Source organism: Nicotiana tomentosiformis, chromosome 9 (genome assembly GCF_000390325.3).
Source record: "Nicotiana tomentosiformis chromosome 9, ASM39032v3, whole genome shotgun sequence".
NCBI classification, from domain to species: Eukaryota; Viridiplantae; Streptophyta; class Magnoliopsida; order Solanales; family Solanaceae; genus Nicotiana; species Nicotiana tomentosiformis.
The window spans coordinates 76,069,512-76,085,195 of record NC_090820.1 but is presented as its reverse complement, the minus strand read 5'-3'; the positions used below and the strand labels follow the sequence as shown (position 1 = coordinate 76,085,195).

General features: G+C 40.7%; 1 protein-coding gene across 1 annotated transcript; it reads left to right on the top strand.

Moving 5' to 3' along the window:
• Positions 1–3,691: 3,691 nt before the first annotated feature.
• LOC138899019 (uncharacterized) lies at positions 3,692–6,410 on the top strand. Its single transcript, XM_070185131.1, has 2 exons — positions 3,692–4,186; positions 6,354–6,410. The coding sequence occupies exons 1-2, from the start codon at positions 3,692–3,694 to the stop codon at positions 6,408–6,410; spliced, it is 552 nt and encodes a 183-aa protein (XP_070041232.1).
• The last annotated feature ends 9,274 nt before the right edge of the window (positions 6,411–15,684 follow it).

The following is a 15,684-nucleotide window of genomic DNA, read 5'->3' as shown; positions in this document are numbered from 1 at the left end:
ATGGAGTCGACTTTGCAGTGTTCTAGATTACCGGTTCATCCAAGAGGTGGTGGAAGGATTTTGAGTGGAGCAGACCAGCTGGTTCACCTCTACTTACTTGGGATCAGATTTCGCAGTTATTTTTTGAGAAGTTCATTCCTTTCACTCCGAAAGAGCTATACCGCAGGTAGTTCGAGCCCTCTAGCAGGGTGGCATGATTGTTACTAGTACGAGACATGATTTGTGGATTAAGCCCACCATGCAGCTATTTTTGATTCCATAGATAGGGAGAGGGTGAGGAGATTTATTGATGGTCTTACTTTTAGTATTAGGCTACATATGGCCAATGAGACGGGAAATGATATTTCTTTCTAGAGGGTCATAGAGATTACTAGATGGATCGAGATGATTTTTAGTCAGGGTAGAGAGACGATGTCTGAGAAGAGGCCTTGTCATTTTGGTTGTTTAAGTGGTGCCTAATCTGGAGGCAGAGGTTCTTTTGGTAGGTGTCGTCCCCCAGGCTGATTCAGCCAACTTTTTAAGTATCCCATGGTGCTTCGGGCAGTCATGGTTCTTATGGGTATCATCCTAAGTAGTCTGCATTCAGTACACCTTCAGCTCATATCAGTGCACCACCGCAACAGAGTTACTACAGTGGTTATTCGGGCCGTTAGGGTCAATCTTAGCTTCAGTAGCCATAGTAGCCAAAAAAGTGCTTTGAATGTGGAGGTATGGATCACATCAGGAGGTACTGTCCTGGATTGATGGGCAGCAGACCTCAACAGGGTTCTCGTGCCATTGTGCCGGTACCGGTTGCTTCACCGCCCTCACAGCCAGCTATAAGTGGGGGTCAGGAAGCTAGAGATGGAGGTCATTCCGTTAGAGGTAGATGCCAGCCAGCTAGAGGTCATCCAAAAGGCGAAGGTCAGAGTGATGGGGCCCAGATCCATTATTATGCATTCCCTGCCATAGCTGAGGTATATTCCTATGACACCATCATCACATGTATTGTTCTATTTTGACATAGGGATGCCTCATACAAGTCATCCTACATTGCTTCATATCTGGTTATGCCTCGTGATTCGTTGACTGCTACTGTCTATGTGTCCACGCATGTGAGTTTCTATCGGGAGCTTCGAGACTAGGGTAGACCTTTAACTTCTTGATATGATGGAATTTGATGTCATCTTGGGTATGGATTGGCTATCACCTTATCACACCATTCTGGATTGTCAAGCCAAGATAGTGGCCTTAGCCATGACGGGGTTGCCCTGATTAGAGTGGAGGGGGACTCCTGGTCATTCTACTAGCATGGTTATTTATTATCTGAAGGTTTGGTGTATGGTCTAGAAGGTATGTCTAGCATATTTGTCCTATATTGGTGATCTTATTGCGGAGGTTCCTTCCATGGATTCAGTACCAATTGTGTGCAAGTTTCAAAGGTGTTTCTTGTATATTTTCCAGGGATGCCATCTAACAAAGATATCAACTTCGGTATTGACTTGGCTCTGAGCACTCAACCCATTTCTATTCCATCATATCGCATGGCCCCAGTTGAGTTGAAGGAACTAAATGAGAAGTTGCAAGATTTGCCTTATAAGGGATTTATAATACCTAGTGTATTGCCCTGGGGCGCACCACTATTTTTCGTGAAGAGTAATGATGTTTCGATAAGAATGTGTATATATTATTGGTAGTTGAATAATGTCACTATTAAGAACAAGTATCCATTGGAGAGGAATGATGACTTATTTGATCGACTTTAGGGTGCCAAAGTGTTTTCGAAGATTGATATGAGATCTGGCTACAATTAGTTGAAGATTAGGGCAATAGATGTCTCTAATACAACTTTTCGGAATTGGAATGGTCATTATGAGTCCCTAGTGATGTTATTTGGCTTTACAAATGCCCTAACATCATTTATGGATGTGATGAACCGGGTATCCAAGACCTATTTGGGTTCTTTTATGATCGTCTTCATTGATGATATTTTGGGCTATTCCTACAGTCAAGAGGAGCATGAGCAACATCTGCGGATTGTACTTCAGACTCTAAGAGATAGACAGTTATATGCGAAAGCTTTATAAGTCTAATTTTTTGTGGGCCTCGATTGCCTTTTTGGTCAATGTTGTATCTTTTGAGGGCATTAAATTGGATCCTAAGAAGATTGAGGTAGTTCAGAACTGGCCTAGACATACTTCAGCTACAAAGATTCGGAGCTTCCTAGGTTTGGCGAGTTATTATCGCCGGTTCGTAGAGGGGTTTTCATCTATCTCGGCCCCATTGACTAGATTGACCCAAAATGGTGCCCCATTAAGGTCGTCTGATGAGTGTGAGGAGATTTTTCAAAAGCTCAAGACTGCAGTGACTACAACCCCAGTGTTGGTGTTGCTTACGGGTTTGGGGTCTTATACCGTGTAGTGTGATGTGTCACGTATTGGGCTTTGCACGGTGTTGATGCAAGACGGTAGGGTGATTGCCTACACGTCTGGACAATGGAAGGTTCATGAGAAAAATTATGCGGTGCACGACTTGGAATTGGCATCTATCTTTCATGCATTGAAGGTTTAGAGGCATGACCTCTACGACATGTCGTGTGAGGTATTCACAGATTATCAGAGTCTACAACACTTGTTTAAGCAAAAAGATCTAAACTTAAGGAAATAAAGGTGGTTAGAGATGTGAAAAGAATATGATATCACCATTTTGTACTATCCAGGGAAGGCCAATGTGGCGGACGATACCTTGAGCAGAAAGAGTAAGGGTATGGGTAACCCTGCATATATTCTAGTTGGTGAGAGAACTTTAGCATTGGATGTTCAGGCTTTGGCCAATCAGCTCGTGATGTTAGACATTGTAGAGCCTAGCCGAGTTTTTGCTTATGTGGTTTCTCGGTCTTCTATGTATGAGCGCATCTGAGAGCGTCAGTATGATGGCCCTAATTTGCTTGTTCTTAAGGTCATGGTGAAGCGCGGTGATGTCAAGGAAGTTTCTATTGGAGATGAAGGGGTTTTTTGGATGCATGGTCGGATTTGTGTGCCCAATGTAGATAGGCTGCGTGAGTTGATTCTCGAGGAGGCCCACAGTTTGTGGTATTCCATTCATTCGAGTGCCGTCAAGATATATCAGGATTTGAGGTAGCATAGCGGTGGAGAAGAATGAAGAAAGATATAGTAGAGTATGTGGCTCAGTGTTTGAACTATCAGCAGGTGAAGTATAAACATCAAAGGCCGGGTGGTTTGCTTCAGAGACTTGAGATTCCCGGGTTGAAGTGGGAGCGTATTGCCATGGATTTCATTGTTGGGCTCTCACGGACCTTGATGAAATTTGATGCAGTGTGGGTCATTGTGCATAGATTGGCCAAGTCTGCACATTTCATTCTCGGTGGAGGCTACCTATTCTTATGAGCAGCTGGCCTAGAGCTATCTATATCCATGAGATTGTTCGTCTCCATGGTATGCCAGTGATTATTATATCCGACTAAGGCACATAGTTCACATCGCATTTCTAGAGAGTTATGTAGCATGGTTTAGGCACACGGGTTATGGTGAGTACAATATTTCACCCCCATATAAATGGGCAGTCCAAGCACACCATTCAGATATTGGAGGATATGCTACGTGCATATGTTATGGATTTCAGGGGTTCATGGGATCAGTTTCTACCGCTTGTTGAGTTCGCCTACAACAATAGCAACTAATCAAGTATACAGATGGCTCCTTATGAGGCCTTATATGAGAGGCGGTTTCATTCTCCGGTTGGTTTGTTTGAGCCGGGAGAGGGTAGAATGTTGAGTACTGATTTGGTTCGTGATGCCTTGGAAAAAGTCAAGTTGATTCAAGATCGGCTTCATACAACCCAGTTTAGGCAGAAGAGTTACGCTAATTGGAGGGCTCGTGATGTAGAATTTATGGTGGGAGAGAGGGTTTTTCTACGGATTTCACCAATGCAAGGTGTAATGAGGTTCAGGAAGAATGGCAAGTTGAGCCCTAGGTATATTGTTCCTTATGAGATTCTTGAGAGAGTTGGTGATGTGGCCTACAAACTTGCATTGCTACACAGCTTATTGGTAGTTCACTCAGTGTTCCACATTTCAGTGCTCCAAAAATACTACAATGATTCATCCTATGTATTAGATTTCAGCTCAGTCCACCTAGAAAAGGATTTCACTTATGTTAAGGAGCCGGTGTCCATTATGGACAGGCAGGTCAGGAAGTTGAGGTCAAACAATTTTTATTATGTGAAAGTGCAATGGAGAGGTTAGCCGACCGAGAAAGCTAAATGGGAGACCGAGTTCGATATGCGGAGTAGATACCCATACCTTTTCACCAGTTCAGGTATTATTCTATGTTCGTTCGAGGGCGAATATTTTTTTTAGATGTTGAGAATGTGTTGATCTGATATGTCAATTTTAGTACTAGCCTTTATTTCTGTGTTTCGAGACCTCTATTAGATTCGTTTGATGTTTCTTGGTTTGCGTGCATAGTATGTGTTGCTTTTTAAAAAGCTTTTATGTGAAATTTTGGAAAAAATAAAACATTTTAACTAAAAATGAGATAGAGTTGACTACGATCAACATCTTGTGTAAACAACCCCAGATAGGTGTTTTTCTGATTCTGGTAGGTCCGTATTGTGATTTTGGACTTGGGCGTATGCTCGAAATTGAATTTGGAGGTCCTTATGTTGATTTGACTTGTTTTGCCGAAAACTAGTAATTTGAATGTTTGCTAATTTCCTACTTATGACCGTAGATTGACTTTATAGATAACGGGGTAGGATTTTTGTTTTGATACTATATATAGGTCCGTTTTGCTATTTGAAACTTCTCTGCAAAATTTGTTGTAAATTGGAGTTGGTTTGATAGGATTCAGATGCTTAGTTCTGATTTTAGATGTTCCTGAGTTTTCTTTTGAAATTTCATTCGTTTTGATATTCAATTTGTAGTTTTAGAAGTTATTTTGGTGTTTTTATTACGTGGGCTAGTTCATATGATGTTGTTACACTTATGTGCATGTTTAGTTTGGATCCCGAGGGGATCGTGTGAGTTTCGGACTCGTTTCGGTTGAATTTGGATAATGTAAGGAGTGCTAGTCTTTTTCAGTTCTGGTGCTGAGTTGCAGGTCTCGCAATTGCGAAGACCTATTCGCAAATACAAACTCAGCTTCTGCGAAGTTGAGCTCACAATTGCGATGGGGGACTGGGCATGGTAGTTAACGCATTAGCAAAGAAATGTTCGCAATTGCGGACATCCCATGATTCGTATTTGTGATGGCTTGGTTGCATTTGCGACTGTGCCCTAGTCTTAGACAGGTTCGTAAATGCGAACCTTTGATCGCATTTGCAGTTGGACGGGAGATCACATTTACGATGTTTTTGTCGCAATTGCAACTATAGCAGGTTGGGACATAGTTTGCAATTGCGATATGCTTCTCGCATTTGTGACGCTTGCACTTCCGAACAAGTGTTCGCAATTGCGACATCTGCCATTGGGATAAGGTGGGGAAAAACGGGACTTAGCTCATTTTATACAATAGCTCAACCTTAAACACTCTAAAGGAGATCTTTCAAGAATTTCTTCTTCCCAAAATCATTGGTAAGCAACTCTAATCCACTCTCTTTCAATTCCCCACTACTTTTCATGAGATTTCAACATCAAATTAAGGATTTCTATTATAGAAATAAGGGATTTGGGTAGAAATTGGGGATTTTGTAAAATTGAGATTTAGACCTGAAATTGAGGTCGGATTTCAAAATAAATCACTTAACCTGACACGGGGGTGAATGGGCGATCGAGTTTTGGTCCGAATCTCGGGTTTTGACCAAGCAGTACGGGGTTGACTTTTGTTGACCATTTAAAAAATGATCAAAATTGAACCTATCTCATTAATGGGTAGTGTTGTAAAGCTTATTTTGAATTGTTTGATCGATAATTTGCTAGATTTGGAGGTTGTTCAAAGGGCAAGGCCTTAGTTGATTGACTGCTTTGTTTGCGGAATGAAGTAAGTGTTGCTTCTAACTTTGACTTGACGGAATTAGGACTTGTTGAATTATTTGTTATGAAAATTATGTGGAGAAACGATGTATATGTGAAGTGACGAGTGTATATATGCTATCATGGGATTTAGCATGTGGGATTTGGATATTTATTTTCATGTTTTCATTTATTCCATGATATCTCTTGTTACACGCTTTAACCGTTACATGTTTTTACTTGACTTCTATGTTATATTTGTTACTTTTTATTTAATTATTACTTGCCTTAATTTATTCGTTCCTCACACGATTTCTATAAATTTGCTACTTGTTTCTACTTGCCTTAATTGTATATCTTTATTGCCACATGTTATACCTATACTTATGCACTTCTTTTGCAGATACCGGTGTTAGTCCCGGTGGCGCTTAGCCAGACATCTCAGATTCAGTTGCTTTAGGATACTTGAGGTATAGTTGTACTGCATCCATAGCTCTGCAGTCCCCTTTCCATTATGCATTTACTGTTTTTTTAGTTTCAAACAGTTGTATTAGTTATTTACAATCATAAGCTCGATCACGAGGGTCCAAATCAGGGTCTCCATCTCCGGATAGGGGAGACCTTTTTTTGGGTTAGTGCGCGCCGACAAGCTCAAATTTTTTGTTCAGACTTTATCTTCTAGTACGCTAGATGCTCATGTATTCATGACTTCAGATTCTTGGATGTGAATAGACTTCGTCGTTTAGTATTATATTAGTCCATTTCAAATGATTACAGTTTATTATTATTAATGTTTCGATCTTAAATTATTAAAACTGGTTGAGTAATTTAGCTAACGTTGGCTTGCCTAGCAAATGAAATGTTAGGCGCCATCACGATCTCGAGGGTGGGATTTCGGGTCGTGACAACTTTGATCTTCAACAAAATTTAAAAGTTAACTCAAAAAGTCAACCCGGGCTAGCCTCCTGGAATCCGTCAAAAATCAGAAATTCCGAACACCCATTTGTGTACGAGTCCAAATATATGTGTTTCATCTAATTCCGACGTCAACTTGACGTTCAAATCATTAATGTATATTTTATAAAGGTTTTTACTAAATTCTCCAGTTTTTTTCACATAGATTGATCAATAAAAGACTAAAATTAATGTTGGAATCATGAATTATGAACAAATTCGAGTAAAACAATACTTACCCCAATCCATATCGTGAAAACTCGTTGAACAATTGCTCAAATCGGAGCTCTATAACTCAAAATGTGATAATAACCAAAACCTTCGAAATAGAGTACTTAAATGATCTGCCCATGCATACTCAGCCCAAACGCGACACGAGCCTCGCGTTCGCGAATAACAAAATAATGACTGCCTCTAAAACCCTACGCAAACGCGATGACCTGGTCGTAAACACGAGGCAAACTACAACAAAGACTACGTGAACATGATGCCTCCCTCACGAATGTGGAGGCCAAAAGCCGGATGACCAACCGACATTCCTTTTTACGCAAACGCGACTCCAACTCGGGATTATGAATGCCATTGCCTTCCCAAGCTCCATAGACGTGGTCATCCCTTACCAAACAAGAAGAAGAAAAATATGCCTACCACTAAATACTCTCTGCGAACACGACACCCTTGTCGCGATCGCGATGAACAAAATCAGACACCAGAATCATTAGTCCAAAATAAGAGGAATTGATCTAAAACCCATACGAAACACACCTGAGGTCCTCAGGACCCCGTCCAATCACACCAACCAATCCCAAAATATAACACGAACATACTTGAGGCCTCAAATCACACAAAACAACATCAAATCTATGAATTACACTGAATTCAATCCTAATGAACCTATGAACTTTTAACTTCAAAACTCATGCCAAACCATATCAAATCAACTTGGGGTGACCAAAAATTTTGCATTCAAGTCCTAAAACAACGACCCATTTGAACTCCTGGAACAAATATCAGAACCCGATATCAATAAGGTCAACTCTCGGAAAAACCTATCATCCTTCCAAACATTCAACTTGAACATCCAAATCTGGACATATGCCTAAATCCAAAATCACCATACAAAGTTATTGGGATGATCAAAATACAATTCCAGGGTCGTCTATACAAAATCACACTCCGATTAACTATTACAACTTAATACTCTAACCAAGGGGCTAATTGTCCGAACTAGAACCAAAACCTCTCCAAAACCAAACCAATCTTCCCCGCAAGTTATGTAACCCCCAACACGCATATGTAAAACATCAAATTGGGGGAACGAGACTAAAATATTCAAAACGACTGACCGGGTCTTTACATGCTCCACCTATTAAACAAACATTAATCCTCTAACAAGTATAGAGACATACTTGAAGTGCTAAAAGGTGAGGATATCGGCTCCGCATATCATGCTCAGACTCCCAAGTCGCCTCCTCGACCGATTGACCTCTTCGCTGAACCTTCAATGATGCAATGTTCTTCGACCTCAATTTCCGGACCTGCTTGTCCAAAATAGCCACTGGCTCCTCAACAAAGGTCAAATCCCTTTCCAATTGCACTGAGCTGTAATATAATACATGTGACGGATCACTATAATACTTTTGGAAAAAGGAAACATAGAACACTAGATGAACTCCCGATAAGCCGGGTGACAATGCAAGTTTGTAGGCCACCTCATCAAGTCTCTCAAGAACTACAAAAGAACAAATATACCGGGGGCTCAACTTTCTCTTCTTCCTGAGCCTCATTACACTCTTCATGGGCTAAACTCTTATCATAACCCTCTCTCCCACCATGCATGCCACATCCCAATACCTCCGGTCAGAATAAATATTTTTCCTAGAGTGCGTTGTACAAAGCCACTCCTGAATCAACTTCACCTTCTCTGAAGCATTACAAAATAAATTGGTGCCCAACGACCTAGCCTCCCCGGGCTCAAACTGACCAATCGAAGAATGATATTTTCTCCCATATAAGACCTCAAAAGGAGCCATCTTGATGCTTGACTAATAGCTTTTGCTATAAGAAACTATGCTAGCAGTAGAAATTTATCCCATGAGCCCCCGAAATCAATGACACATGAACGTAACATGTCCTCCAAGATCTGAATTGTGCGCTTAGACAACCCGTCCGTATGTGAATGAAATGTCATACTTAGCTTGACCTGTGTAGCCAACTCACGTTGCACAGCCCTCCAAAAATACGACACGATATGTGCCTAGATTTGAGATAATACACACCGGCCAACGATGAAGGCGAACAATCTCACGATGATAAATCCGAGCTAGCTACTTTGAAGAGTAGGTAGTCGTGACTAGAATGAAGAGTGAAGACTTGGTTAGTATGTCCACAATGACCCCACTTCCACTCTGGAATAACAAGTCTCTGAAGCAAACCATCTGGTCTTTGATAGTCGTACTTCACCTACCGACAATTCAAATACCGAGCCACATACTCCACAATGTCATTCTTCATTCTTCTACACTAATAGTATTGCTTGAAATCATGGTACATCTTCACGGTGCTCGGATGAATGGAATACCATGAACTATGGGCCTCCTTAAGAATCAGCTCCCGCAACCCATCCATATTAGCACACAAATCCAACCCTGAAGTCTTAGTACCCCATTTTCACCAATAGTCACCTCATTGGCATCAAGGTGTTGCACCGTGTCCTTAAGGACAAGAAAGTGGGGATCATTATACTAACTTGTCTTGATGCTCTCAAACAAAGAAGATCATGAACCCACACAAGCAAGAACTCGGTTAGGCTTCGAACCATCCAACTTCACGAACCTATTGGCCAATGCCTGAACATTCAAAGCTAGCAGTCTCTACCCAAATGGGATAAAAGCATGACTACCCATGCTCTAAGCCTTCCTATTCAAAGCGTCAGCCACCATATTGGCCTTCCCGGGATGATAAAGAATAGTGATATCATAGTTGTTTAGTAGCTCTAACCACATCTGTTGCCTCAAGTTCAGATCCTTTTTATTGAATAAGTGTTGTAGTCTCATGTAATCCGTGAACACCTCACATGACACATCGTAAAGAAAGTGACTCCAAATCTTCAGCGCGTGAACAATGGCTGCCAACTCCAAATCATGCACTAGGTAGTTCGTCCAATGGAGATTCAACTTACGCGAAGTGTAATCAATTACTCTACCATCTTGCATCAACACACACATATTGTTAATCTGTGAAGCATCACAATAGACTATATAAAAAACCAAAACTTAAGGCAAAACTATAATTGGAGTTGTAGTAAATGCATACTTGAGCTTCTGAAATCTCTCTTCGCACTCGTTAGTCCACCTGAATGAGGCACCCTTCTGCGTCAATATACTCAAAGTTTTTGTAATGGACGAGAAACCCTCTACGAATCGGCAACAATACCAAGTCAAACCTAGAAACACCAGATCTCAATGGCGATAGAAGGTCAGGGCCAACTACGAACTACCTCAATTTCATTTGGATCCAACTTTATCCCCTTACTAGACATCACATGGCTCAAGACTGCCACCAAATCATGTCAAATCTCTCACTTGGAGAATGTAGCATATTACTTCTTCCCCCTCAATGTCTGGAGCTCGATCGTCGAATGCTTCTCATGATCCTCCCATATATGAAAATACAATAATATATCATCAATGAACACAATGACAAAGGAATCAATATATGGTTGAAACACGTTGTTCTTCAACTGCATAATAGCTGTTAGGGAATTGGTCAGCCCGAAAGACATCACCAAAAACTCATAGTGACCATAGATGGTCCTAAAAGCCGTCGTAGGAATATTTGAATCCCGGATCTTTAGATGATGGTACCCTAATCTCAAATCAATCTACAAGAATACCCTAGCACCCTGAAGCTGATCAAATAAATCATCAATACGCGATAGTGGGTACTTGTTCTTGATAGTAACCTTGTTTAACTACACTTAGTCAATACACATCCTCATAGGACCATGTTCTTCTTCACAAACAAAGCTGGAGCACCCCACAATGAAACACTCGGTCTGATGAAGCCCTTACCAAGACACACCTGAAGTTGTTCCTTTGATCCTTCAACTCCACTGGTACTATGTGATTTAGTGGAATAGATATGGACTGAGTGCCAGATACCAAATCAATACCAAAATCAATATCCCTATCGAGTGGCATGCCCGATAGGTATGCTGGAAACACACTTGTAAATTCCCTTACTACTAGAACTGGCTCAATGGTAGAAGTATCAGCGTTAACATCCCTCACAAAGGCTAAGTATGCCAAGCATCCCTTCTCAATCATCTGTTGTGCCTTCAAGATGGACACCACCCTACTAGGAGAATGACCCAACGAACCTCTCCACTCCAACTTCGGCAACCCCGGCATAGCCAACATTAGCATGACAATCAAGAATAGCGTGATATGGAGACAACAAATCAATGCCCAAAATCAAGTCAAAATCCACCATATTGCGTAATAGAAGATCAACCATTGGCTTATATCCCCCAACCGTGACAAAAAATGAACAATAGACCCGATCTACCATAATAGAATTCCCAATGGGTGTAGACACATAAATAGGAGTATCCAAAGAATCACGAGGCATATCCAAATATGAAGCAAAATAGGATGACATATAGGAATAAGTGGAACTCGGATCAAATAAAACGCATGCATCTCTATGACAGACTGGAACAATACATGTGATAACAACATATGATGCAACAGTCTCAGTCCTACCAAGAAAAGTATAACAACGGGCCTAGCCTAGAAGGTTGTGCAGGTAGAGTAGCAACTGGAGCAGAAACTATAGCCTGAGTACCATGCAAAGGTCTACCCCTTCCAAGTGTGGGACAACCCCTCATAATATGCCTAGTATCATCACTCAATAGATGTGGCTACTAGGACTAAGTTTGTACTAGTCAACATCAGTAACCACTGTAGGAACCCTTGTGCGGGAAATGCGCTGATAGATGGCTGCCCAATATGAGTACCTTGAGATCCCTGACTAGCTAGAGTACCGCGAGTAACCTAAAGTGCAAACTGAACTGGTCGACCGGTAAAACCTTTGTCATGACGGAGCTTGCCCCTAGAGTAGGAGCTCCAAAATCCTCCAAACCACAATGCTTCTTAGCCTCCCTATCCTCCCTCTCTTAACTGTAGATACGTTCTAACCTCTAAGAATCTCCACAACCTACTGGAATGAGTATCGGTCTCCAACTCCCATGCCATCCCAAACTTGAGACCTTAACCAAGTCCCTCAATAAATCTACACTCTCTCTCTAATAGTTGATACCAAAGTAGTTGCATGACGAGATAAATCACTAAACCTCATAGCATACTCATACACATTCACTGTCCCTTGGAACAATTGCTCGAACTCGGTGAGCGATGCATCCATGAGGGTTTGTGGAACGAAATACCTCAAAAATTGATTAGTGAACGGAGCCTAAGTAAGATGTGTTGCATTAGTTGGACTACTCTCCTCCTCATGCCAACTGGAAAGAAGTAAGCTCAAATGCTCTCACCTCCACTATGCCCATAGTGTACAAAATACGATGACACTGGTCTGGAAAACCCTGTGCATCCTCAAAAGCTACGCCACTTCAAGTTGGAGGAAAATACTTCTTGAATCTTTCTAACCTCTTTTGCTCCACCTTTAACGCCACAGGCCTAACCTCGGGTTGAACCACAATCACGGGCTATACCGGCATAACACACGGAGCCTGATCAATATGAGTTTGCTGCTCTGGAGTACATACAACAGGAGTCTGAGCTCTTCCCCAAATCTGAAAAGTAGCTGGTGCAACTGAGCCAAGGTACCAAACATGCTCAAAATATGCGTCAATGTCTCCTGAAGTCCAGGGGTAGCAACAGGCGCCTCAGGTGCCTACTCCCCAACCGGAGGTACTGGTGGCTCCTCAGCTGCTACTCTGGCAGGTCCTCTAGCTATAGTATATGCACCATCACAGTCTCCGCCTTTGCCCCGACCCCTAGAAACACCGTCCCTAGGGGCAGCATCATTAGTATCTGAAGCTCGTGACCTCACTATCTGCGAGATAATAGAAAGAGAAAGTCTCAATTTATGAAATTAACAAATTCTCACAATAAGAAATGAAAGAAGTGAAATTTACTAATAGTTCTATGTCCTCTTGAAGATAAGTACATATGTCTCTGTATTCGATCCGGAAGACTATACTAAACTTGCTCATGAATCATAGAACCTATGAACCTAGAGCTCTGATAACAACTTGTCACGGCCCAAATCCCTCCACATGGGTCATAATGGGACCTAATGTCTAAAACTAGGTAAGTCGATCACTTAGCATTATTTAAAATAATAAAATCATGATATAATCAAATAGAGTTTAATATAAATGTTGAAATATAAGTAATACAAGCCCAAAATGGCAATACTCAACATAACTCCCCAGAACAAGGTAGTATAGAGTCATGAGCTCTAACTGAATACATGAGAATATCTCAAAATACAGTACTATCTGAAATACGTAAACACTAGAAATGAAACAAGAGGGTGACTCTGAGGCTTGCGGTCAGATCATGAAGGAATACCTTAAAGTCTCCACATACAGAATGCCTCACTAACAATCAACCTGATATGATATACCTAGATCTGCACAAAAATGTGTAGAAGCGTAGTGTGAGTACACCACAATTAGTACCTAGTAAGTATCAAGACTAACCTCGGTGGAGTAATGGTGAGGTTCAGGTCGTTTGTTACTCACTAGACAAATAACATGTGCAACAAATATATCAAAGAAAACTGATAACAGAAATATAACTGGAAAAAAGTAAAAACAATCCTTTTAGAACATTTAGTAACATCTAAGTGTAGTAAAACCTATCTTTTATCACAAAACATCCGATAGAGGGGAGGCATATAATAACACGTCAAATACATCCTACAAAACATCCGATATGATAACTATGAGAAACAACTATGTAGTAAAAATATCAACCTCGTCTCAACACAATCACAACAAGGACACCCCAAAATATCACATAACAACATCAACAATGCCACCCTTATTCCGCCTCATGTGCATATAACAATGAAATGCCTCCCTTATTTTGCCACATGCACATATAGCCACCATATTTTGCCACATAAGCAACCCGAGAGAACGCCACCCTTATTTCGCCCCGCGAGCACAACAATAGATAAAATCATACGGAAAAAACCTCATGCGAACATCCCCAATTAGTCCGCTCAACATGTCCACAAGTACCAACATACAACAAAACAATAATACCAGGTGCAACAATATCACAACAATGATACCAAAGTTTCAACAAGATTTAAGTTCACTACTTTCAGCAATAATGCACAAGGACATCACAAATAAACATAAAAGCAGAAGGCTGTTCACTAATAAAGCATGACTATGGCTAATTAATTGTAATTATCATGATCAGATAGTCATAAAGTGATCTCAACAGGTTTTATATAAAGTTCATTATCACATTAAGGCATACTAATAGACCATGGTCTATTTTAGGTCAAAACCACACATTGTACTCGTATACACACTCGTCAACTCATGTACATGTCACTTTACACATCACAGAATAAAAAAACTAGGGCTAGCACCTAAGGGGTATTCCCCCACACAAGGTTAGACAAGATACTTACCTCAAATAAGCCAATTCAGTACTCTAAAAATCCTTTCCCACGTGAAACAACCTTCGAACGACCCGAATCTAGCAAAAATAAGTAAATAATATCAATAGAAGCTATAGAAAATAACCCCAAACAATACAGCTTCGATCTTGAATAAAAAAAAATGTCAACCCGGGGCCGCCTCTCGAAACCTGCAAAAAATAACAAATTCCAAACAACCATTTAAGTACAAGTTCATATATAGGTGTTTCATTCAATTTTGACCTCAAATCGATCATCAAATCATGAATTTATGTTTTAGTGATGGTAGGCTATAATTACATATTTTAGTCGCTTATTGTACTCTAATTCACTGCACTTTATTTGTGTTTGAGTTTTAATTGGTAGTATTTTGCACTTATTGTGTGCTTTATGCCTTGTATGAGTGATTTCGAGCTATGTAGATATTGTGGAACTAATTCGAGCTATTTGGAGCTTTGAAGTCTGAGTAAAAGCCCAAAGGATTAAGTAGGAATCGTGTTCGGGGGTCGAGGACCAAGTTTGGATGTCAGAAAATGAGAAAACAAATTTACTCTGAGAAAATTGCACTACCTCCCCGTGCCATGCGTAGCGGGGTACGGGGCACGGTGCGCTAGTGCAAAATTCCTGCAAAGTGAAAAGATCAGCTCTCTGGATATCCCCATTAATGCCCGCATGGTGTGTCGTCCCATGCGGCGTGCCTGTGCAATTTGTATAGAGTGAAAATCCTATTTCGGCTAAGAAAAGGTGGTTTCGTCTAGGCTCGACCCTACTTGGTGTAAATACATTAGTTTCTTGACTTTTAACGCATATTCGACCTAAGGAGGCTAAGGAGGAGTTGGAAGAATATGAGCACAAGGATTTCATCATTCCTTCTTCACTCAAGACACGAGTTTGGATTGAATTTATGTTTTCATATACTTTAAATTAATTTTAATGAATTTCTCCATATCTATGAAGTAGTTCTCTTTAGGGTTTGATGGATTTGGTCTATTGATGATTGTTTGTGGATTATAACTCTAGTTTTATGTATTGAAGCATTTTTGGATGATTTAACTGCTGCATCTATATTCACTTGTGCATGTAATCGAGAG